Below are 24,114 nucleotides of genomic sequence, written 5' to 3'. Positions count from 1 at the left end.
TCCATCTAATTTAATGACGTGAGAGGTTCACCCAGATCTTAGAAAGATAACCATTTCTTTCTTTGATCAGAAGTAATTATATGTAATGCCCATGTTTGAAGGATTGTTGTTAAGGATTCATTATCATTACATCCATCATTTTAATAGGCTTGCAGAGTTTTTTCCTTAGGAATTTCCCAATAGTCTATCTCCCTTACCCCTACCCCCTCCTCCTCCTCCTCCTCTTCTCCTTCTTCTCCTTCTCTTTCCTTCTGTAATTTCCTTTTATATAACGGAGTTACATTTTCTATGCATTCTATTGCCGAAGTCCTATAAGACTCTGGAGTATACTGACTCTCAAAAGATTTGAGTTGCAGCAGATTCAGTAATAGATGAAAATCTATGTAACAAAACCATGATTTAAAGCCTTGTTTTCTGAATCTCAGTCCAGAGTTCTACTTATGTTGTCTTCCACACTGCTACTGTTGTAAACCATGGTTACCAACTTGACACAAACATGGGAAGTTTCTGTTAAACTTGTATGCAAGATTTGGGAGAATTAACAGAAAACTGAGAAGAATAACAATGTACTAGTACTGTAATGTGATGGACTTATTAGAAATAAAATGCTAATGTAAAGTAACTGTACATTCCACATCCAATAAATACAGAAAGTCTCCGTTATATTGCCAAAGAAATGCTCTGACTACCAGGACTAACAAATATCATGCATGATTGGCCAATTTTCAGGGAAATGGAATGTAAGAAAATTCACAAAACTACAACTACAGTTAATATAATTTACTCTTTCCTTGATGACTCAGAAAGCACTTGAGGATTGCATAAAAAAGCATGGTCATAAGTTGAACACATTATTCTACTAGCAAAAAGTATAATACTGAGCTTCTTATAAGAATCCTAATGAAACTGATTATCTGTCTTAACTAAATATACTTTTATATTTGCATGGCTTCATGATGTTGCCTGACCCACCTCATCTGATGGGACCTTATTACTCTGTGTGATTCTTTTCCATGTCCTTCTGTAAACACTGTAATACATCTGTTCAATGCACTGGAATCCTTTAAATAGGTCCTTTAATAGTTCCCAGAACATAGTTTTCCATTCAGTCTGTGTGTTTGTGAACTACTCTCATTCACTACATAAAGGAATCACCTCCTCTTCCAATCACAGACATCTTTGCTAATGGCTTTTGTGTCATTTTCCACATATAAGACATTAATGACATTATATCATAGTCTCTCTACACACCTGCCATGCAGATTCCTATTAGCCTTTGGTCATATGCAATTTTGATAATAATTTTCCATGATTTATAGCCATATAACACACAGGGAGGATATTAGTATTAAAGAGATGAGATTTTATAAGCCCATTTGTACAAGCAGATTGAGATTGTAGTGAGACATGGTAGCCAACAATGAAATGCAAATTTGTAATGCATTAAGAGTAGCCTAGCATTCTAGGGAAGGGAGAAGATAGTCCCACTCGCCTTAGCCTTTGTCAGACAACAACATCTGGACTTTTGTGTTCAGTTCTTGGCACCAAGCTTTAGAAAAAAACATTAATCAGGTGGATAATGTACAAAAGAATACAGCACCTGACACATACTAAGTGCTATATAAATATATTTGGGTATACGTGTTATTATTATTTTCTATCCATAATGGTGAAGGACCAAGTCATGTTCTATGATTAATATGTGGTTGAGAGGCAGCTAGGTAACTCCTTGGATAGATAAAGGGACCTGGAGTCAGAAAAACCTGAGTTTGAACTCAGCCTCAGACACCTATTAGCTATGTGACCTTGAGCAACTCACTTAACCTCTATCTGCCTCATTTTCCTCTTCTGTTAAATGAGGCTAATAATTGGACCTCCCTCCCAGGGTCATTGTGAGGATTAAATGTGATAATATTTGTTAGGTGCTTTGCAAACTTAAGAGCTCTGCATAAATTCTAGCTATCTATAGTTATTGAAGGAGCTTGTGATGTTTAACCTGAAGAAGAAAGATGTACAGGGAACATGATCCTTGTCTTCAATATCTGAAAAATCATTACATGGAAGAGAGATTGACTTGGACTCTTTGGTCCTTAAGGGAAGAACTGGATGTAATAAGAATTTTCAGGGAGACAAATTTTCTCCCCGTTTTTTCCTTACCCACTGCCCCAAAATAGCAGTCCCACAGGATATCCTTTCCTCCTAACTGCTCTCTCCCGTATCTTCTCCCATACCACCTTCTACTTTTCCATTAGGGCATGGTGGATCTCTATGACCCAGTGCTCATTTTGTTATTTTATATCCCAATTACATGTAAAATAGTATTAATAGTAGTATATATATTTAAACATTTGATTTTAAAATTTTCAATTCCAGATTCATTCCCTTCCTCCCTTGTCTCCCACCCTTACTAGGAAGATAAGCAGTTCAGTATAGGTTGTACATATGTAGCTAATGCACAACATTAACATAGTAGATATGTTGTAAAAGACTGACTATATTTCCCTCCCTCCTATCCCACCTCCCACTTTTTCTATTCTCTACTTTGATCCTGTCCCTTTTCAAAAGTGGGTGCTTCCAACTTCCCTACCCCCAAGTCTGCCCTCCTTTCCATCATTCCCCCTCTCATCCCCTTCCCCCCTACTCTCCTGTAGGGTGAGATACCCTATTTAGTGTGTATGTCATTCCCTCCCTGAGTCAAATTCAATGAGAATAAGGCTGACCTTTCCCTTTTGCCTTCCTGCTGTTCCCCTCCATTGTAACCATTATCCCTTCCCTCTTCTATATGAGATAGTTTACCCCATTCTGTCTCTCCCCATCTCCTCTCATTATATTCCTCTCTCACCTCTTAATTTCACCTTTTAAGTATCATCCCTCCCTATTAAATTGGTCCTGTGCCCTCTATCTATGTATACCTGTAAATATATATACACACATTCACATATGTATTCATATGCCTACATACTTTCTGATATAGGCATAAATATATATTTCTTTTCCCTTCAACTGTTTTCATACTGAGAAAAGTTTCATCAGTTACAATTATCATTTTTCCATGTAGGAATATTAATAGTTCAGCTTTGATAAGTTCCTTGTGATTTCCTTTCCCTGTTTACTTTCTCATGGTTCTCTTGCTTCTCGTATCTGAATGTCAAATTTTCTATTCAACTCTGTTTTTTTCATCAAGAATGCTTGAAAGTCCTCTGTTCCACTGAATGACCATATTTTCCCCTGAAACATGATACTCAGTTTTGCCGGGTAGATGATTCTTTGTTATAATCCCAGCTTCTTTCACCTCCAGAATATCATATTTCAAGTCCTTCGATCCCTCAGTGTAGAAGCTGCCAGATCTTGAGTTATCCTGGTTGTGTTTCCACAATATTCAAATTGTTTCTTCCTGGATGCTTGTAACATTCTCTCCTTGATCTGGGAATTTCAGAACCTGGCTATAATATTATTCCTAGGAGTTTTCTTTTTGGTATCTTTTTTTAGGAGGTGATCAGTAGATTCTTTCAACCTCTATTTTGCCCTCTGGTTCTAAAACATCAGGGCAGTTTTCCTTGAGAATTTTTTGGAGGATGATTTCTAGGTTCTTTCTTTGATAATGGCTTTCAGGTAGACCAATAATTTTTACATTATCTCTCCTGGATTTATTTTCCAGGTCAGTGGTTTTTTCAATGAGATATTTCACATTGCCTTCCATTCTTTCATTTGTTTGAATCTGTTCAACAGCATATTGATTTCTCATAAAGTCATTAGCTTCCATTTGCTCCAATATAATTCTGAAGGAATGATTCTCCTCAGTGAGCTTTTGAAATTCTTTTTCTATCTGGCAAATTCAGTTTCTTAAGGCATTCTTCTCCTCATTGCCTTTTTGAGCTTCTTTTGCCATTTGAGTTAGTCTATTTTTTAAGGTGTTATTTTCCTCAGTCAGGCTGTTGACTCTCATTTTCTAGTTTTCTTACATTGTTCTCATTTCTCTTCCCAGTTTTTCCTCCACTTCTCTTATCTGCTTCTTTAGGTCCTCTATGGCCTGTAACCAGCTCGTATTTTCCTTTGAAGGTCTTGTTGCAGGAGTTCTGACTTCACTGTCTTCATCCTGTTCCATGCTTTGCTCCTTTTTGTCCCCAAAATAGGAGTCTAATGTTGGATTCTTCTGTTTTCTTTGCTTCCTTTGCCTACTCATGTTGCCACTCAATTACTTGACTTGGGCTTTTTGCCACAGTAGGACTCTGCCACCAGAAAGGGGACCTTTGTACCAAATGCTGGGGTTTTCTCAGGTGCCAGAGGTATTAGTTGAGTGCCTTCTCTGAAGCCTCTACACACTCTGGCAAGCTGGTCACACACCCCAGGACCTCCACCCTACACCGCATTCCAGATCCAAGCAGATTAAAGCAAGAGCGATTACTCCTCAGACTGGAGGCTTGATCCCCCTACACTCTGCAGGCCAGGAGCTAAAGCTGCCATGTGGCAGCTCTTGCATGGCCAGGGTGCCTCAGTGGCTTCTTGCCCCTGGGGCAAAATCCACACACTCCCAACTACTGGGTTCCAAAGTCCACACTGCACTGACCTCTCACTTTGTCCTGAGCATCTATGTGTTGATAGTTCTGGACTGCCACAGCTGCTGGTGAGCTGGCGTCCCTCCAGCAGGTGGCTCTGCATAGTTACTTCTTGATTCCAGAGGGGGTGCTGTACACTAACCCAAGAGCACCAAGTGACTTTTTGTGTGGAAAGAGCTAAGGATGCAGAGTCAGAAAAGGATGGGTCTAAGCCCAGCTCTCTGCTTACCCTCTGGGTCGAGCTTGAGGTGTGGAGTGAGGGCTGGGGTGGTGATATGGCCCTGGGTGGACATGACCTCACTGAACACACTCCACTTGGTGAGGCCGTCCCAGAGGAGGCAGATGTGCAAAGTGAAAGTTGCCATGATGCACTTGGGGGTGATAACCAGAGGACAACCTTTGAACCTACAAGTATCTGTTAAGTACTACTGTTTGGCAGGAACTGTACTCTCTAATAGGAGAGACAACTTGCACATGTAAGGATAGAAACAAAACTCATATGAAGCAAATAGAAGTTAACCTTGGAGGTCAAGGGGAAGCAGTAGTATCTTTAGGGGAGGGAGAGGTGGGTAACCTGAAGGATCTCAGCAGAAAGTGCACTGGAGCAATCAGGAAGGGAGGAGGATGGAAAGAGGGAGGGAAATGGGGTGAGGGAGAGAGGAGAGAGAGACAAAGAAACAGAGACAGAGAGACAGAGACAGAGAGAGACAGAGACAGAGAAACAGAGACAGAGAGAGAGACAAAGACAGAGAGACAAAGACAGGGAAACAGAGAGAAGAGACAGAGAAACAAGGAGACAGAAACAGAGACAGAGAGAGACCGAGACAGAGAGAGACAGAGACACAGAGAAACAGAAAGACAGAGAGAGACAGAGAGAAAGACAGAGACAGAAACAGAGACAGAGAGAGACCGACAGAGAGAGGAGAGAGAGAGGAGAAAGAGAGGGGTGGAGAGAGGAGAAAGAGAGGGGTAGAGAGAGGAGAAAGAGAGAGTGAGAAAGAGCTTAAAAAAACAAAAAAATGGAAAGAAAAAAGACAAGAAGACCAAATGAAAAATAGATAAAGAGAGACAAAGAAGAAGACAAGGCAAAACAGAGAAATAACTAGTTTGCAGAGAGAAGGGAGTTAGAGAATCACCCACTAGGAAGGAAAACAAAACATGATGTGACATTTTTGGTCACATAGTCCTGTTCGAGGTGAATTAATTACTTTGGGGGATACAAGGGCTTAATGTAATCTACTAATTAGTACAACCTGAAACAATGACTTCCACAATGATAATTTGATAGCCCCAAAGAGTTAGTCACCCTTCAAACCTGCCTGCTTGCTCCCAGGGCATACTGTGCGTAATTGGAGAATCTGACTTAGTTATTATCTACACCAGCCCATGTAGCAGAGCAAATAGACAGACAATTTTCCATGGTATTCAGGCCATTTGTCATTCCTGTACTTCTTCCCTTGGGTTGGTAAGAGCAAGCCCCATAGGCTCACTGCAAATCAACATATTAGAGAAGGAATTGTGCCTTTTCCTTGATACTTTGTCAGGGGTTTAATAAATATGTCACTGGCCATGAAGCACAGAAGACCTGAATTCAAATCCTGCCTGAGATACTTCCTATAATAGTTAATCATGGTAGCTAGCATTTATATATGGATTTAAGGTTTCCAAAGCATTTTACAAATAGGTGCTATTATTATCACCTTTTTACAAATGGGGAAACTGAAGTTGAGAGAGGTCAGGTGACCTGACCAGGGTCATACAGTTAGTATTTAAGTTCAGGTTTGAAGTCAGGTCTTCCTGACTATAGGTCCAGCTCACTATCCATTGTTCCACCTGGCTGCATCAATACTGACTGTATGAGTAGAAGAAAGTTTCCCAAGCTCTTGGCTATACCTTAATTTCCTTCCTCCATAAAATGAAGGAGTTGAACTAAATGGCCTATAAGGTACCATCTAGCTTAAAGTCAACCATTGGATGCTAAGTAGTCATGATTTTTCCCTCTCTCTACCATTCAGTACCAACATTTCCTCCCTTCTCCTCAGTTAATATGCTAAGAACTGTGGTCAGTCAACCAATAAACACTTACTAAGTACTTACAATGTGCCCTTCGGGGTGCTAGGCCCTGGGGATACAAAAGGAGACCAGAGATGGTCTCTGTCCTCAAGGTGTTTACAGTCTAATGGGAAAGACCAGGAGCAAATAAATATGTACAAATATTCTGTGTACAGTATAAATAGAAAGTGAATAAAAGAGGGAAGGACTAGAACTAAGAGAGGTTGGGAAAAGTTACCTGTAGAAGATAAGATTTTAGTTGAAAGAAAGGAAGAGTGTCCAGGAACAATGAAATGACAGTCACATTCCCTTTCTTTATGTCTCTTGAAAGGAAGGAAGGAAGGAAGGAAGGAAGGAAGGAAGGAAGGAAGAAAGGAAGGAAGGGAGGGAGGGAAGAAGGGAGGGAGGGAGAGAAGAAAGGACTGGTTTTGACTATCTTTTATACTCACATCAGTTAAATGCACTTTGGGAATATAAAGTCTAAGTTATATTTAAGGTATAAAACCCTAAACACATAATGCATATGACTAAATGGCATTGAACTAAAATCCATTCATTGCACCATAATTGATTCCTGCCTGGTGGCATTGGATTTTCACTAGAAAATGAGAATTCAGGAGCAAGATGAGGTCAGTTCTCCCCTAGCCATTTTGACTAGAAGGAAGTAATCTTGTATAATTGAATTCCAGATTTGAAGGAAATCTTAGGGGTCATCTAGTCCAAGTAGCCCATGATCAATCGCCCCCTTTTCGATACTGCTATGATTTGGATATATAGCCTTTGTTTGGAGACCTCCTGAGAGAGGGAACCTGCTGCCTCTCCAGGAAGCTCATTCCGCTTTTGGACAACTCTAATCATTGCCATGTTTTCCTGACACTGACCTTAAATCTCTCCCTCTACAACTTCCACACATCACTCCTGGTTCTGCCCTCCGAGGCCAGATAGAAACAAGCTTAATACCTGTTCCAACAAATCGACAAACATTTCTTGAATACCTTAATACATACCAGGAACTATACTGGGCACTTGGGATACACACAATGAATGGAACATTTCCTATAATCAGGGAGTTTGTAGTGTAACAGAGCAGATAATGTTGGTGCACATAAGTACATATTCCAAATGAAATTTTAAGAACATGAAGGCATGGACCATTATTCCCCATAAGTCTCTCCTCTAGACATTAACCACCCTCCCCAGGCCAAGTCACTTCAGCCTATCTTATGATCAGGTCTCATTGCTTCATCCCCTAGAAAACTCTAGTTTTCTCCTCTGGATACTCTCTCACTTCTCCATGTCAAACAATATTTTGCCCAGAACTGAGCAGAGTAGTCCAAATGGACTTGGAGGAGACAGTGGCACTTCCCTAGTCCTGGGCACTCTGCCTTTCCTAATGCCACTTTTGCTTGAAGCATATTCTTTGACTATGCTGCTGTCTCCTGGTGGTCTTACACCCCACTAAAACACCCTCATCTTTAGTAGGGTCTGGCCATGCTTCTCCCATTCCCTACGTGGCAAGTTAATTTTTTTGACCCCGAGTCAAGCCAACAATTCATTAAACGCTTACTGTGGCCTAGATACTCTGCTAAACACTGAGAATACAAAGAAAGGTTAAAAAAAAGTCCCTGGCCTCATGGAGCTCACACTCTAGTATGGGCTTTCATATTTATAACTCTTACTATTAAAACTGCTGGGGGCTTCTGGCGTGCTGGGTGGACCTTCTGTAGCTGCTTTGTAGGAAGACATACAGACAGTTGCACAGTAAGTTGTGTAGATGGGTCATCATCTACCTCATTTGCTAAATGAAACTGCAAAGCTATTGAAGGATCAAAGAGAAGATACAATCCTATTTGCTTTGAGTCCTAATCCAAGGGGTGGGGAACCAGCCTGTGGCCTCGAGGCCACACATAACCTTCTAGGTCCTCAGGTGAGGACCTTATCGTCTGAAACCCTGAAAAGCAAGCTGCATATACACGAGTAGCTCTCCATCCCTTCCTTACTCTTAGCAAAAGACTTCAAAAATAGTGTTCATGACTATTTGGCTGAGGGATTTCTTTTATTTCCTATTGGGTGACAAATTTTGATGTATTCTAAGTTGCTTCATATTTTCAATGTCTGAATGATTAAGACAATGCTAATTCTTTTCTCCACAATTTTAATCACTCCATGAGACGGCAGTCATAAAAATGGATTTTCTTTTTTTTTGCCTTTAGGATGGAGAGCCTCCGGAGGCACAGGAATCCCCCCCAATTTCTGAGAAGTCCTGGCATTCAGGAAGTGCGCGCTCCGCTCAGGAAGAGACCTGAAGAGGAGTGTAAGTATGCTGAGCTGAGCTGAGCTTCATGAATGTCACTGGTCCACCAAACCTGAAGCCACTAAGTGGCTCATTAGAATATATTTCAAGGAATGTGATTTGGATGATGGTTATAGGGTGGTAGGCACACTAGTATCATAAACCTGGAAGCAACTGACAATGAACCTTGACAATTTCATTTCAGTTGAAGTTTTTAGTTAAAATCCTAGATCCCTCTCTGAGCTTTCGTCCTGACCTAGCATTGGTACCAGATGTGAATATAGGTACCACATGTTGTTGCATTGATATTGTGAGGCAGAGGAAGGGAATATAATGGGGGGAAATCTGCTCAAAATGCTGGGGACATCTGGGCTTCAGTCCTTCCTCTTACATATCTTGACTTCATCTCCTTGGGCAGGTCAATGCCCAAACCGATCTCCAAGCTGACAAACAATTTCAGAAGTGCCCTTGTAGGGGTGGGCTCCTCACTGGTACTCTCCTACACCCATGATGTTTCCAGAGTTCTGCATCTATACCCATAGCTAACTATAGCCATCTCTATATTTCTGTATCTCTGTAGCACTGTTCCTAGCACTAAATAGATAGAGATCTGGGGATAGATATTATCCACCCCCACCTGTATAGTAGATAATACACCTATTAGCCCTTTAAAGATCGTTGTATTTAGGACAAGAAGGGATTCTTTAGATAATATCACCCAGTCCTCTCATTTGATAAATGAAGCAGAATCTGTAAACCAACAAGCCTTTATTAAGCACCTACTATGTTCCTTGCACTGGGCTAAGTTCTGGAGAAGCTCATACAGGTATTAAAGAACAGAGTCAAGATTTGAACCCGAGTCTTCCAAATCCAGCTCTTTCTTCCACACCATGCTGCCTCCCCTGCTGGGCTGCCATCTCTTGTGCTCACAGTAGCATTTGGAACTTTCCCCTTCACCAGCCTACATATTTCCTGAAAGAATAAGAGAAAAGCAAGTTTGCCGTTTTCTCTTCTTCCTTCAGTTATGGGATTTTCTTTTTCCCCTGGAATTGAGAACTCCATGGACAGAGCAGTGTCTGGACACCAAGTTCATATTTGCCAGCTGAGTTGGACTCAAGAACTCAAAGTAAGAGAGACCCTCCCCAAATTATATTCTATCAATTTCGCATCTCCACCAGTAAAGGATAAGTTCCTTGCTGCAGGGAATGTTTCATTATCTTGGTATCTTCAGTGCCTGGCACATAGTAGGAACTAAGTGAATGTATACTGACTAAAAAATATGTCAGGAAGACACAGTTGCTTCCTTAATGTGACTTCTAATCCCATGAAAGACAGCGTAATTCTAAAGAGAATTATAATAAAAAAATGAAATTTGAATAATTAAATAATTATTAACTCTGTCTTAGCTAGCCAATCAATTGACAAACATTTATCAAGTGCCTACTAATTGATAATTAAAATAATAATGATACTTTACATTTGTATAGTACCCTAAACTTCAAATGTCTTACCTCATTTGTACTTTACAAATCCCTTATTAGACAGGTTCTACTGGCATTCTACTGGCATCTGTGTCCATTTTGTAGATGGTAACCTGAGGCTCCCTGTGGCCATGTGACACTTATCTAGATGTCTGAGTATCTTGGCAATCTCTTTACCACTCTGCTTCTGTTTAGAAATGCCAGGCTAACTTTGCTTTTTGATATAAATAAGACTAAGCATTATTCAAAGCAAGTGGATGCATATAATGGTTGACTTTTTTAATCAAGGTGTGGGCCACTGTGGCATTAAGCAATCTGGAGTTCTGCCTATAAGAAGGATTTTCATTTTTACTAGGATATGGCTGGTACCATATGTTCACTTCAATATATCGTCTGCTTGTCCATCCATATCTTATAGGCATTTCCCAGTGTTTACATTCATCATGTCTTGGGTAAAACCAAAGTTCATTAAAGCTGTCTGCTCATGCCCCAAAGTGTACCCTGGGTACCAAGGACAACAGAAGGCACCGTATCTCACTATGTGGTACATCTCTTTCTGTAGTGTTACATTCACAACCAGCAGCATTGTGAACAATACAACTCATTGGCCCAATGTTCAAAATAACTCTGAAAATTCTTATCAGGGTCCTGGGTGTCCTCAGGAGCAAACTCTCAAAGATCCAGGCTGGATGTGTAAGCTCTAGGTGTGGTCAGGGACTCTGAGGGGAAATTTCTCCTGGAGAAATCATGACTGCTTAACCCATTGCCTGGGACACAGGGGCCAATTACACATCAGGGTTTCACACAGAGGGCAGACTTACTTGTGTGTTATAAACTGCTGACTTTACTTAATAGAAGAAAACCACTTCTCAGTGCACAGTGAATGCAATTCTGTTTTGAAACGTGTACAGTTTAAAGCTCAGAGGTTTGCTGAGTAAGGCGGCCCATGAATTTCTTTGATGTCAATATTTGTCACATGTTCTATGTGTTGGGGCTAGATACTGAGAGTGACACAATTATGTCCTCAGGCCTCTCATACCAGGTTAGTCACATTATCCCCACACTACTCGATTCATTCAATCTAACAGTTAAATTTTTAAAGCATATATTAAGCACCTTCAATTTGCAAGGTACTTTTTTTTTTCAAGGCAACGGGGCTAAGTGACTAGCCCAGGGTCTCACAGCTAGTAGAAAGGTACTTCTTTTATTTTTTTACTTTTTGGAAGGGGAAGTTGAGCAATTGGGGTTAAGTGACTTGCCCAAAGTCACATGGCTAGTTTTGTGTTAAGTGTCTGAGGACGGATTTGAACTCAGGTCCCCCTGACTCCAGGGCTGGTGCTCTATTCACTGTGCCACCTAGCCACCCCTAGCAAGGTACTTCTTAAGGAAGAGGTTAATTTATTTGCCCAAGGTCACACAAATAGTAAAGTCAGAGGTGGGATTTGAACTCAAGACTTCTGTCTCCAGACACAAAGTTCTTCCACTGGACCACCGTGTCTCCCTCGGAACACAGCATATCCCAGGCCTTCTTATCCTCAAGTGCTCCCCAATATATAGCCCAAAACATATGTCTCCATGAACTGTGGCTTTGAGGAGTATCTGCTGCTCTATTGTGAGGTAGAATATTCTTGGGGCAAAAGTAATTTTTAGCACTTATCATTTTTTCCAATATAGTACACAGTTGAAGGCCATACATTGCCTTGTTACCTCATTTTACTTCATCTGTAGAAGGGGATTAGTAATGTTTGTAGTAAACATTTCACAGAATTGCAAGGAGGATCAGATGACCAAACGTGTGGAGGAAGCCCCATTAAGCCTGAAGGCCCTGAATTAATGATGTCAGCTTTGGCGATTAGTCCCTGCTTCTGTATATATGCCTCTACTGGGTGCACAGAGCAGCCCGCCTGTCTACAACTCCAGCCGCCAAAGTGGCAATTTAAACCTTAATTAAAAATGAAAAGATGAGAGTTTTATCATGCAGCTACTGTATTCAAAATTATTTAATTTAGCTCAGTCTTGTGATATAAGATAAAATTGGAGATATTTACGTTCACTTCGTTTGTTATGTTCAGCAGGCAGGGACCTCAGAGAAAAACTCAGTTTGGGTCTGTTTTCCTTTGTAAATCAGTCACTTTGGATGAGGCACTGCTGGCATTACAGTTGCCTGGGCCACCAAGGGACTTGCCCAGGGTCTCACAGCCTCTCTTACTGGGGAGGTGGCAATTCTCCAAGACTATAACTTGCAGATTACAAGGTGCCAGTCTGCATTGGTGTCTGCACAGGGAGCCACCTCAGTGAGAATTCCTTACATCAAGGGAAACTTGACTAGTCTCATTCCATCACATAGTTTACTTATGATTCCTCCATGAAAATAAAAAGAATGTAATTACTCGTTCAGCTTTAGATATATTAGTAACTAAAGCTAAGAGTCTTCCTGAATGTGGCTATTTTAAGTGGAAAAAAACAAATATCAAACAAGAGAGGGGCACATTTCTTTCTCTGGAAGCATTGTAGTATGGTAGATAGGAGGCTAGACCTGAATTTCAGAAGGCCTGGGTTGATTCTTCCACCTGATCCTTAGTATTTCTGGGACCCTGGGGGTATCACATAACTTTCTGAACCTCAGTTTCCTCATCTTTAAAATGGAGATGCTTCATGGAGTTTTTGTGAGACCCAGATGGGGTAATGTATAGTTGGTAACTCTGAAGTCCCAAATTAACGTGTATATTTTTCTTTAATCAGTTTCAAAAGTATTAACATAAATTTTAGTTTGTATCTTAAAACTAGGCCTGTCTCTAGGCTTAGCTTAATTCAAATCAGCCATTTCCTCCAGGAGGATCTCTCCAGGGCATCTTCCTAGGGGTTTGATTTATTCCTTTGATCTTCAAACCCCACCTTTGCTTCTTTGATGTACTCAGGGCGCAGTGCTGAATGTTAAACTGTCTTGTTGATCTGAACTTCTATGGAGAACATTATTTCTCTCTTAAATTTATTTTTATTAAGTATGGAAATTGTTTTGTGAGGCATTACATCTTCCTTTGAATTCGCAAATGCTGTTTTACTAATTTTGAGTGCAAAAAATGAGAATACTGATCAATCATCTTGCCAAAAACCCTGTTGCTGAGGAATGCATGAGAACTAAAGATGGATTTTCCATAAGCATCAAAAACAACGCTTTCTTTCATTAACTTTCTTCCTAAAAGCGTATTTGAATGTTGATGAGAAATAAAATGAGTCTCTGATCCATCTTTTTGCTCTTTCAGCAACTATGATGCATACAATTGATAAAAATTGTGTCAAAAACGAACCTCACAGCATCATGAACTGTGAGTTGGAAGGGACCCTGAAGGCTGCCTAGCCTCGCCTGACCCTGAATGAGAATGACATCTGATAAATGGTCAATCCAGCCTTTGCTTGGAAATCTCCAGAGTAGGAGAGTCCATCCCAACTCCAAGGCAACCCATCCCACTTAGAGACTGAACTGGTAGGAAGTGTTTCCTTGCCATAAGCTTCCATCTACATCTTTGCGACTTCCATGGATTATTCCTAGTTCTGCACTCTGGGGCCAAGAGAAAAAAACTGAATTCTTTCTACAAATATTTGAAAAAAGCTAACATGTTCCCTCTTAAGTCTTTTTTTCTCCAGGCTAAATATTCCTAGATTCATCAACTAATCTCCATATAACACAGTCTTAAGACCATTCATCATCCGTGGTCCCCTTCTCTCAATTTTTTTGTTTATCAGTGGTCTTCCTAAAAGGTAGTGCTGAGAACCAAATATGCTAACCCAGATGTGTTCTAATTAAGGTACAATACAATGGGACCTCCTGTTGCGGCAAGCACCCCAGCACCCCCAGGGTGGCTGCCAACACAAGTTTTTAGATCTGCTTTTCTAAAGGAAAGCAACTCAAAATGGGTTAACAATCTTGCTTTAATCAATCAAACATATCATTATTTACCTAGTTCAGGGGGAAAAGGTCAGCACCCCGAACTTCAGAGTATACAGACGGAAATATTTCAAGCAGACAACTGTCCAACCATTACATCCATACCAAATCACAGTTACCAGAGAGGGAAGCATCAACATCTGGATTTTTCAAAGCCAGGGGGCTCTCAACAGCCGCCCAAAGTGTCATCTGGTCAAATCACACAACACTTCTCAAAATGAGCCCCAAAACAAAGTCTCACATCTAGGTTTATATAGCCTTCTCCAGGCTCAGAGAATGTAACAACCCTCTTGACCCATTGAGCAATGGCAAAGCACCAAGGGTGTTCCTGAAAAACAAGCCTCCCACCACAGGCTCCAGGTGCACTTAACCTAGAGGCAGGGAAGATCTTAAAAATTTACATTTCTATAACACCTCCCTAATCTTAGACAATATACCTTCTTTGACACAAGCCCAAATAATATCCTTTCTCGTGGTCATGTCCTCCTTCACCTCAGTGTCTTCCTTATGATATTCTCTTAATTTTACCTTGTTTCTAACTTGTACCTAGCTATTTACATGTGGTCCCCTCTGTTGAGTTGGGAAGTCTTTGAGGACAGGGTTTGTTTTTTGCCATTTTTGTATCCACTGTACTTAGCACAGTGCCTGGTACTCAGCGTGTACATAATCGACTTGCCATTATTGATACATCTTGGTTTTGTTATAGTCATCATCGCCAAGCCCAACTTTCATTTGGTAAAATGGGATGACATGAACACGACATTTTCCCCGACTTGATTTTCTTCATGTTACGTTCCCCAAAGTATCATTTCTTTTAAATCCACAGACTCATAAATTTCACTCTACATGGGACCTTAAAGGTCATTAAGTCCAGCTGTCTCATTTTACAAATAAGAAGACTGAAATGAAGAAAGGTTAACAGTTACATGACGAGTAAGTGTCTAAATTGGCAGTTGAACCCAGATCCTTGTGACTACTGGCTAGGATCCTAGACACTAAAACCTTCAGACTCTCCCAAATTAAAGCCTCCATGGTCATGTAGTTCTAGGCTATCTGTACAGATGAACCAATTGCCATCAAATACAAATATGTGACATCTTCGTTCTGAATGATAGTGAATCCCAATGTTCACTGCATAACATGGTGAGTAGGGTGCAAGTTAGTAGTCAGGAAGAATTCTGCCTTTGGCCAGTGTTTGTTAGGTGACCAGGTACTGCAGCCAGCTCAGGTTGTGGGCTAGCCAGTGGTGAGAATAACAAGATGGGTGTGTAATCAATAGTCTGCTTATTACAGGACCATTTCATACAGAGCCAAAGATGCAAGAGGCTCACAGATTTTATATGCCCTGCCCCCCAACAGAAGGTCTATATGACCCAAAAGAATGTAGACACCCCAAAAGGATTCAGTCAATGTACAAGGACCCTCCCTTAATCTTGTTTACTATTTACTCTTGCTTAAGGTTAGTTATTTATTAGGTTAATACCATAGGACCATATCTGGAGGCATAAACAAAAAAAGTTTACACACCCTTTTGCTTATCTGCCCTGTAACTTTGCAGGTAACTGTATAGCACAGGGGAATATTCCTTTAGCAGGGCTAAGAGACCCCAAAAGTTCTCTACATCCAAACAAGTTTATACATCCTCCTGCTTATCTGCCCTGTAACCTTTTAGGTAATAATATAGGGGAGGGGAACATTTCATTAGTGGAGCTGGGGAACTCCTGAAAGTTCTCTAGATCTCTTGAGTTTACTACTTTAAAAGGCTACAGGCAGAATCATTCAATTGGACATTATATGCCACTTGTTGAATGATATGAGAAAAACAGGAAATAAAGATGTGTAAACAAGTACATAAAACCAGTAATAACACTCTTATTCCTAGGAAGGTTATTATTTGCTGTATTTGTCCAGGTAATATTCCCTGAGCTCTCTTTATCCAATCAACAATGTTTTTTGCCTCAGAATTTGGTTGTAGTGACTGCTGACTCTCTTGGTCCATGAGGTAAGCCAAATTCTCTAAATCATTTATGTCAAGGGATGTGTTACAGTCACCCCATAGCCCATTAAGATGATTTCTAATTTGAGTTATGTTATATTCTGATTCATTATATTTTTGTTTACCATACAGATATATATATATATATATATATATATATATATATAAAATCACATATTAACCTTGGTCTACCTTGCATTAATACAATCTCCTCAGCTATAGCAATTAAATAATCTCTAAGCTGAGTTATTGCTTTATAAAAACCCTTGTTGATTTCTAATTGTAACAAAGATCCTAGTGAAACATTGACAGACAATTCATGTAAAAACTGAGATGGCGCTATCTGATTTTGTCCAGTGCTAATGGATACAGACATAGCAACACTGCTCACTATAGTAGTAATTAAAGCAATTATCCTAACAATACAGGATATACACCTCTTTTTTCGACTGAAACCCAATAGTTGATTAATTTGAGCAACAGAATGATCAGCATGAGAGTGAAACCAATGCTCACTCTCTACAGGTATCATTACCATACTAGGTCTTCTTATAACAAATAGCAATTGGCCCAAAGCAGTATTATCATGACATTCAGAAACCTTATAATTAGCACATATGACATTGTAATGCTTATCAGTTTTGGTGATATTTATATCGCTATAATTTCCCCATGTGAATGCATACCTCCTTCCTAAACAAGCAGATACAAAGCTGTGGTCAGTCTTACTCAAGTATGTCCCATTAAAAGCAAAAATAGCAAAAACCATTGTTATTGGGGCCCATGGCAAAGGGATTTTCCATATTTCCAGGTTTCCTCTCTGTGAGTTTCCAAACCAATTTTGTTTTGGATACCCACCCTGTCTATGATTGATGTTCGTGTCATTGTGCCAGGAAATATAGGTTTGCTGTTTCACCTGATGGCAAATAGGTATGTTAGTCCTACAGTTAAAAATGGGGGATCTGCTTGACCCAAAGATGAGTCCAACTTGCCTTGGTCTGGACACAGCATCTTATGTTTACCCTACAATCCTGAACAATTTGAAAAAGTCTCCCAAATTCCCAGAGTATATGTTGTGATGTTCTCAAAGCGTACTAGGTCCTTAACTCTGAAGATTCCGTTAGCATAAGCATTCCCATTCAGTTCTCCTTTAATTCTAGGCTTTCACATAAATATAGAAGATAGATTAACAGGAATGTCCACAAGGGCATGTTTGAGTCTGCCCCAAGGATGATACTCATAGTGATACTTGATAATTTGTACTAAGCTACATGAGAACGTATTAAAAATAGAAAAACACAAAGATGGTTCATCCACTAACCCAGTAAAATTAAAATCAAGCACAGGACAGGTTATGTTTGCCTTATGAATATCAAAATCTTTGGCAATAAGGACTGACCCTTTTCCTTCTAAAGTGATTTCTGGAAGAAACTCCCCCCACCCAACCATCTCCACCCAAAGTGAATGATCAAGGACCACCCAGTATTTTGTAGAGGCAGCTATTGGAAGTTGAGCAATGATGGTAGCGAGCAGGATCACTGTCCGCTCTGGCTCCTCCTCCATTGCCAGCCTCATCTGGTTCTGGCTCAGGGGGGCCGAATGTCCAGTCTCTGCATTTGTTGACACAGTCCTTGCTCTGCGTTCTGGTATCCAGACTTACTCATTTTCATCTGTGGAGACACCCAAATAGCCTCGGCCTGGAACTATTACTCTGTTTGGGTGGCAACATTGTCCCTTATCATTTTTACACATCACCTATTCCGTAACTGCAGTTGCCTGGGGCTGTGATCTTTTAGAATTACTAATTGTGTGGTTAGTAACACCCCAGAATTTTTCAGCTGGTGTTTTACTTTCATGATCTAATGTCAAAATAATTTATTACATATAGTGAAAACCCCAACATTCATCTCGGGGTACCCATGCTCCAAATTCCCCCTTTTAGTTTTTGGAGTGCAGTTTTAAGTGTATAGTTTTTTCTTTCAACAATTGTCTGACATGTGGGATTGTAAGGAAGCCCTGTAACATGGTGAATACCCTACTGAAGACAGAATTCAGCAAAGCTTTTTTGAGGTATAAGTGGGACCATTGTCAATCTTTAATTGTTCTGGCACACCTGCAGCAGCAAAGCATGTAATAAGATATTCTTGAACATGAGAGGTTCTTTCCCCAGACATAGCAGTTGCCCATGTAAACCCTGAATATGTGTCCACATTTACATGTATATATTTTAGTCTCCCAAAAACAAAATAATGAGTAACATCAGACTGCCAAATTTCTTTGGGTAACAGTCCACAGGGATTTACACTCTTGGGTATAGAGGGACTGCAAATAACACATGATGGACAGCTTTTAACTATTTGCCTAGCTTGTTCTCTAGTGATGTCAAAGGTCCTAGCAAGCATTCTAGCAGAATGATGAAATTTATGATGGGATTCCTTTGCTAATTCTAATGATCCCACAAGGATTTGATCAGCTATGTGATTACCTATAAAAAGTGGTCCAGGAAGACCAGTATGAGATGGGATATGCATAATGAATGTAAAAGGGATGTGATCTATTTTGTACAATATCTTGTAAATCACAGAACAATGTGTATAACTGAGTTTCATTTCTATGTATACTGAATGTTTCTCTCTTTTGAGTTACTTGGGCTGCATATTGAGAATCTGTAATAATGTTAATAGGCTGAAGATATAGAGTAAGAGCAGATAGTATAGCTGTGAGCTGATTGTTTTGGGTGGAATCATAAGGAGTGTTGATCATTTTCATAACCTGTTTATCAGGACAGTATACAGAAGCTCTGTAGTCTTTAGTGGCATCAGGAAATGCATTAAATCCTAAAACAAGTTGATCCTTATATACTTTAGTGATTATGAACTCATTGTTATGAGTTCTGAAATGAAAAAATTTGAAAATGCCTTTTGGTGTATAATGTTTTATGGGGATAGCATATATTACTGTAAGTAGTCCCCTGGGGTTAGGCATATTTTAGCTGTTTGCCTCCAATCATATGGTATCAAAGCTGTGGCTGATAAATTTTCCAATAATGACACCATATAAGAAGCTGTTGCCCCATACTCCTATACAGCCTTTTTTTTACTTCCTTAACATCTTTTGTATTTAATTTTTCCCATGTTCTATTGCCCTGGGCATCTACTATAACAGAATATGTGAACAAACTGCAGCCTTTAAATCCCATTTCTCTTAATGTCTGTTCTTCCTCTTTCATAAGTTTTTTAAAAGGTATATATAATTCTGAAACTACGGTGGAACTGCCATTAGGCCTCCCAGCTTTTTCCGTTCCCCACGCAGGATTATAGGGCAGACATAGACTGAGGTTAAGAGGTTTGGTATTTTCTAAGGGTTTTTTTCGCACAAATTCAGGAGGTGTGGTCTCTTCCTGATCACTGCCTTCACTCCCACCCAATGACACTCAATATTTCTTTAAGACCTGTTTTGTTTGCTAGGCATACTTTAATGACATCATAAATTGGTAATATGGAAACAGAGTCATTCTCCTGTCCATTCTCCTTAAAGTAACTAACTAAAGCCTCTCCCACTGCTCCCCAATCACGTCCTCTGATCTGGGAGCCACTAGGGAACCATGGGGCTGCCTCATAGACTATTTTTAAAATTTTTTTTCAGAATCTGTTTTTTAACTGAAATCCCTTTCTTACGCACTATAAGTTACAATATTCTCAAATCTTTTCCTTCTTCTTTTAAGCCCTTCACTAAGCTTCCTCCCATATTACATCTCTGTGAGCTCTGATTATGAAAACTGAGCACGCTGATGAACGCCCTTCTAGAGCCTTCCCCTTACCTTGAAAGAAATCCATTGTCCCTTGGATTTCATGCGGGCTCACTTCCTGCTGCCAAATCCTGGGGGTCTGTCGCTAGAGACTCAACAGCAGTCCTGATGCCCGACATTGGGCGCCACTTACGGCAGCCAGCACAGTTGGTAGGCTAGCCAGTGGTGAGAATAATGAGATGGGTGTGTAATCAATAGTCTGTTTGTTACAGGACAATTTCATACAGATCCAAAGATGCAAGGGGCTCACAGAGTTTATATGCCCCCCCACAACAGAAGGGCTATATGACCCAAAAGAATGTAGACACCCCAAAAGAATGCAGGCAATGTACAAGGACCCTCCCTTAATCTTGTTTACTATTTACCCTTGCTTAAGGTTAGTTATTTATTAGGTTAATATCATAGGACCATATCTGGAGGCATAAACAAAAAGTTTACATTCCCTCTTGCTTATCTGCCCTGTAACCTTGCAGGTAACTGTATAGGGCAGGGGCATATCCCTTTAGTGGGGCCAAGAGACCCCAAAAGTTCTCTACATCCAAACAAGTTTATACATCCTCCTGCTTATCTGCCCTGTAACCTTTCAGGTAATACTATAGGGGAGGGGAACATTTCATTAGTGAAGCCGGGGGACTCCTGAAAGTTCTCTACAACCAAGGACACTTCATTCAACCTTTCTGATTCCAAATTTCTCAGCTGTAAAATATGGGTAATAGTAGCTATGGTGAGCTCATAGCCTTCTTCTGTATTAAGTGATCTATGTAAGCCACTTTGCAAACCTTAAAGCACTATGTAAATGTCACCTGGTGATGTCACCATTAATATGTATGTATATATATATATATATATATGTATGTATGTATATATGTATGTTTACCTGTGTTTCATTGAGGCAGGCACAGAAATACCTTCAACCAGGGGAGAAAAACAAGGAATCTTGACCTGACCCTTTTAACAAAATTAATTCCTTGAGTACTGAGGAGTTTTAAGTTACTTACCAGGATGTCACAGTTAGATGAGGTTCTGGAATCCCATTCTTTCTGACTTAGAGGTTGCTCTCTATTTATTATATCACACTTTCTATTACTATTAATATTGCTACTACCACCACCACCACCACCACTACACTGCTACTACTACTATTATTACTAGGTTTCTTTGTCATTCAAATTACATGAAATCTGCCTATAGAATCACTGCACTAAAATAATACAATGGAAAATAGATTTTTTCAAAATTTATCTCTATATAAAATGTACATTTATAATGACACATCTCTTTTTTTTCCCTACTGACATTTCTCTTGGCATCCTACTTCAAGGGCTGAGGAGCTCACCATTAAGGAATTCTCCAGATAACTGAAGCATACCTTTTCAAATGCCAATTAAAAATATATATAAAATCATTTTTAACAGGAATCTTTCTAATGTGTTTTGTACTTCCCTCACTTCTTAAACTGGGAACTGGATAGAAAATAAATCTTTCTTGATGTCTCAGGGGGATCCTTCTAGATGTCTGTTATTTTCCTAGGACTGAGAAGGAAGAGGGCACTGGAAAAAAGAGCATGCAAAGGAAAGGTAGCTGAGATGTAGGATTTCCCTTCTCCCTCTCCCAATGCCCAGCACCTAACATTGCATAGAGATTTTATCAATTTTTTTTAATGAAGGTAAGAGGAACCTTGGAAGACAAATGTTACCTGTTTTCATGACTGCCTAGGGCTGGCCTTTACTCTTTACTACTGCAGTAAAAGTCAGACTGCCAAATAGCCCCTCGATGGTGTTTGTGCCTCTGGTGTCTCCCCTTTGACCTTAGTCATTTCTTCACTTCTCTGGGTCCCAGGGTCCTCATCTGCTGAAGGTCTAAACAAGGTGGCCCTGAGGTCTCTCCCAGCTCTGTATTTATGATCCCATGATTTCTTCCTAATCCATCCTACCTATTGATTCTAATTCATCCCCCTAAAGCACCTCTTCAAAGGAAAAGAGAATTGAGAGCTGGAAGGAAACCAGGGAATCATCTATTACAAACTTCTCATTTCACAGAAGAGGAAATGAAGACACAAAGAGTGCAAAATAGATCATAACCTTTTTTCTCATCATTGACCCTTCGGTAATCTGGTGAAAGCCTTCTCTAACCAATGATTTTTGACTACGTTCATAATTGAAGGAAATGTGAAATTTCCATTAGAGGTTAGTGAAAATGAAGATAATTTTCCATTCCAAGTTCAAGTACTCCCTGAAATGTATCTTCAGGCGCCCGGTAGAGAGGGAGTGCAGATTCAGAGCCCCTGTGGAAAGGATTTGTAACTGCTCCTGAAAGCAGGAAGAAGCCTGACCAAGATTTGATCCTAGCTTTTGACTAGTGTCAGATCCTGTGTCCTTTCTGTAATGCCTCACTGCTTCCACCTTCATCCATTATTCATTCCCTTATTCAGAAGTTCTCAACAGGTTCTTATGGGATATGGGATACTGAAAATAACTTTCCCATTTCTTCTCTTCCTTCCCTCCTTTACCCTTTCCTTCCTCCTTCCATTCCTCCCTTTCTCCCTCCTTCTTCCTTCCTTCCTTCTTTCCTTTCTCCCTCCCTCCCTCCTTACTTTCCTTCATTCCTTCCTTCCATTCCCTGATCCTCTTCTTTCTTTACCTCTCCCTTTTTTGCCTCCTTCATATTAAACTGAGACAATTCACTTTTTGGACCCAAGGTTAATGCTGTGTATTTTTTTCCTATTAAATTTAGCCTTACTAAATGGATTAGGTGACAATCTCATTATTTTTCTGTTATTGTCAACTAATTAGAGTTTGAACTCGTTAATTTTGCATTTAAGGCTCTTCACAGTTATGACTCCACCAGTCTTTTTATCACCTCCCACTTGTCTCCTCAAAGTCTCTAATCTAATCCCATGGACATTCATTGTCCCTTAAACTCAACCTCCTCAGCCTATCTTCCATCTTTCCTCCTCCTTTCTATGGATCTGAATTCAATCCATGTTTACATCTCCCAAGCTTTCCATAAAGGTCCCTCTGTTCTTCCCTAGCCATAGGGCTTGTTCCTTTTTTAGAAATTATTGTAGCACTCACTGTCCAAATAAACAATTGTCTATTACTGGGTTTTTTTTTTTTTGTATTCCCAGCACTTGGTAGAGTAACTGGCATGAAAAATGCTTCATAATAAATGTTTATTGACTTACTGAATGATTATCATAAGTCAATACATCAGGCTCTGTGACTTGGGCTTTACATTATGGAAACCCTCTTCACTGTTGCTATAGCAACGTGCCCCTAACTTGGTAAAGTCTTCAAGAAGTCCCTAAAGGTCAGAGCTATTTAGGAACTTGAACAGGATTTGCACTGAGGGCTTCCTGACGCCATATCCTGCATTTTATCCACACTGTGTGCTCTCTCCTATATTAGGAGCTATTTTCTGGTCTGGAAGGAAGGGCAAGGTCATTGAAGTTAAATGACTTGCCCACAGTGACATAGGTAGTAAATGTCAAGTGTCTGACTCTGTATTTGAACTCAGTCCTCCTGACTCCAGGGAAAGTACTCTCCTTACTATGCCACCTAGATACCCCATTGGGAGTTATTTTGTAGGTGTGTACTTAATCTCTTCAGTTAGATCATAAGGTCATTCATGGCAGAAGACCTCTTAGAGGGCCTTATTGTATAAGGGCTCATTCACTGTATTCAGGAGCTCTGGGAAAGGAAACTCTCTTTACCGACGTAAGTCAGAAACTAGTCTGTAATTTACACTGTTAGAAATTTGCCCAGGGCCCTGGGGGTTTCGCTGACTTTACCTTGGTCCCAGACCCTTAAACCCAGGCCCTACTGATCTCTAGGCACTATTCCACTCTTCTTCCAGAGAAGGGGAACAAGTTGATGAATTCCTGAGATTCTGTGATATACTCTCTAATAGAAGCAGAGAGATTTGATTCAATTCAATTCAACAATAATCGGGCAGCTCCTTTGCCTCAGACACTGGGCTAAGC

At 40.1% G+C, this 24,114-nt stretch overlaps 1 protein-coding gene across 4 annotated transcripts in view; it reads left to right on the top strand.

Annotated features, from left to right (window-relative positions):
• LOC138165242 (leucine-rich repeat-containing protein 7) overlaps nucleotides 1-24,114 on the top strand; it is a 601,375-nt gene that overhangs the window by 156,731 nt on the left and 420,530 nt on the right. For all 4 annotated transcript variants that reach the window (XM_069093366.1, XM_069093369.1, XM_069093367.1 and 1 more), the window contains exon 2: nucleotides 8,822-8,922. In XM_069093366.1, coding sequence (XP_068949467.1) covers nucleotides 8,822-8,922 — 101 coding nt within the window. The remainder of the gene's footprint in view (nucleotides 1-8,821; nucleotides 8,923-24,114) is intronic.

Source organism: Petaurus breviceps, unplaced genomic scaffold (genome assembly GCF_028583685.1).
Source record: "Petaurus breviceps papuanus isolate PSGF00001 unplaced genomic scaffold, PetGlider_PUasm1.0 208, whole genome shotgun sequence".
Classification (NCBI taxonomy): domain Eukaryota; kingdom Metazoa; phylum Chordata; class Mammalia; order Diprotodontia; family Petauridae; genus Petaurus; species Petaurus breviceps.
This window is presented reverse-complemented; position numbering and strand designations above follow the sequence as displayed.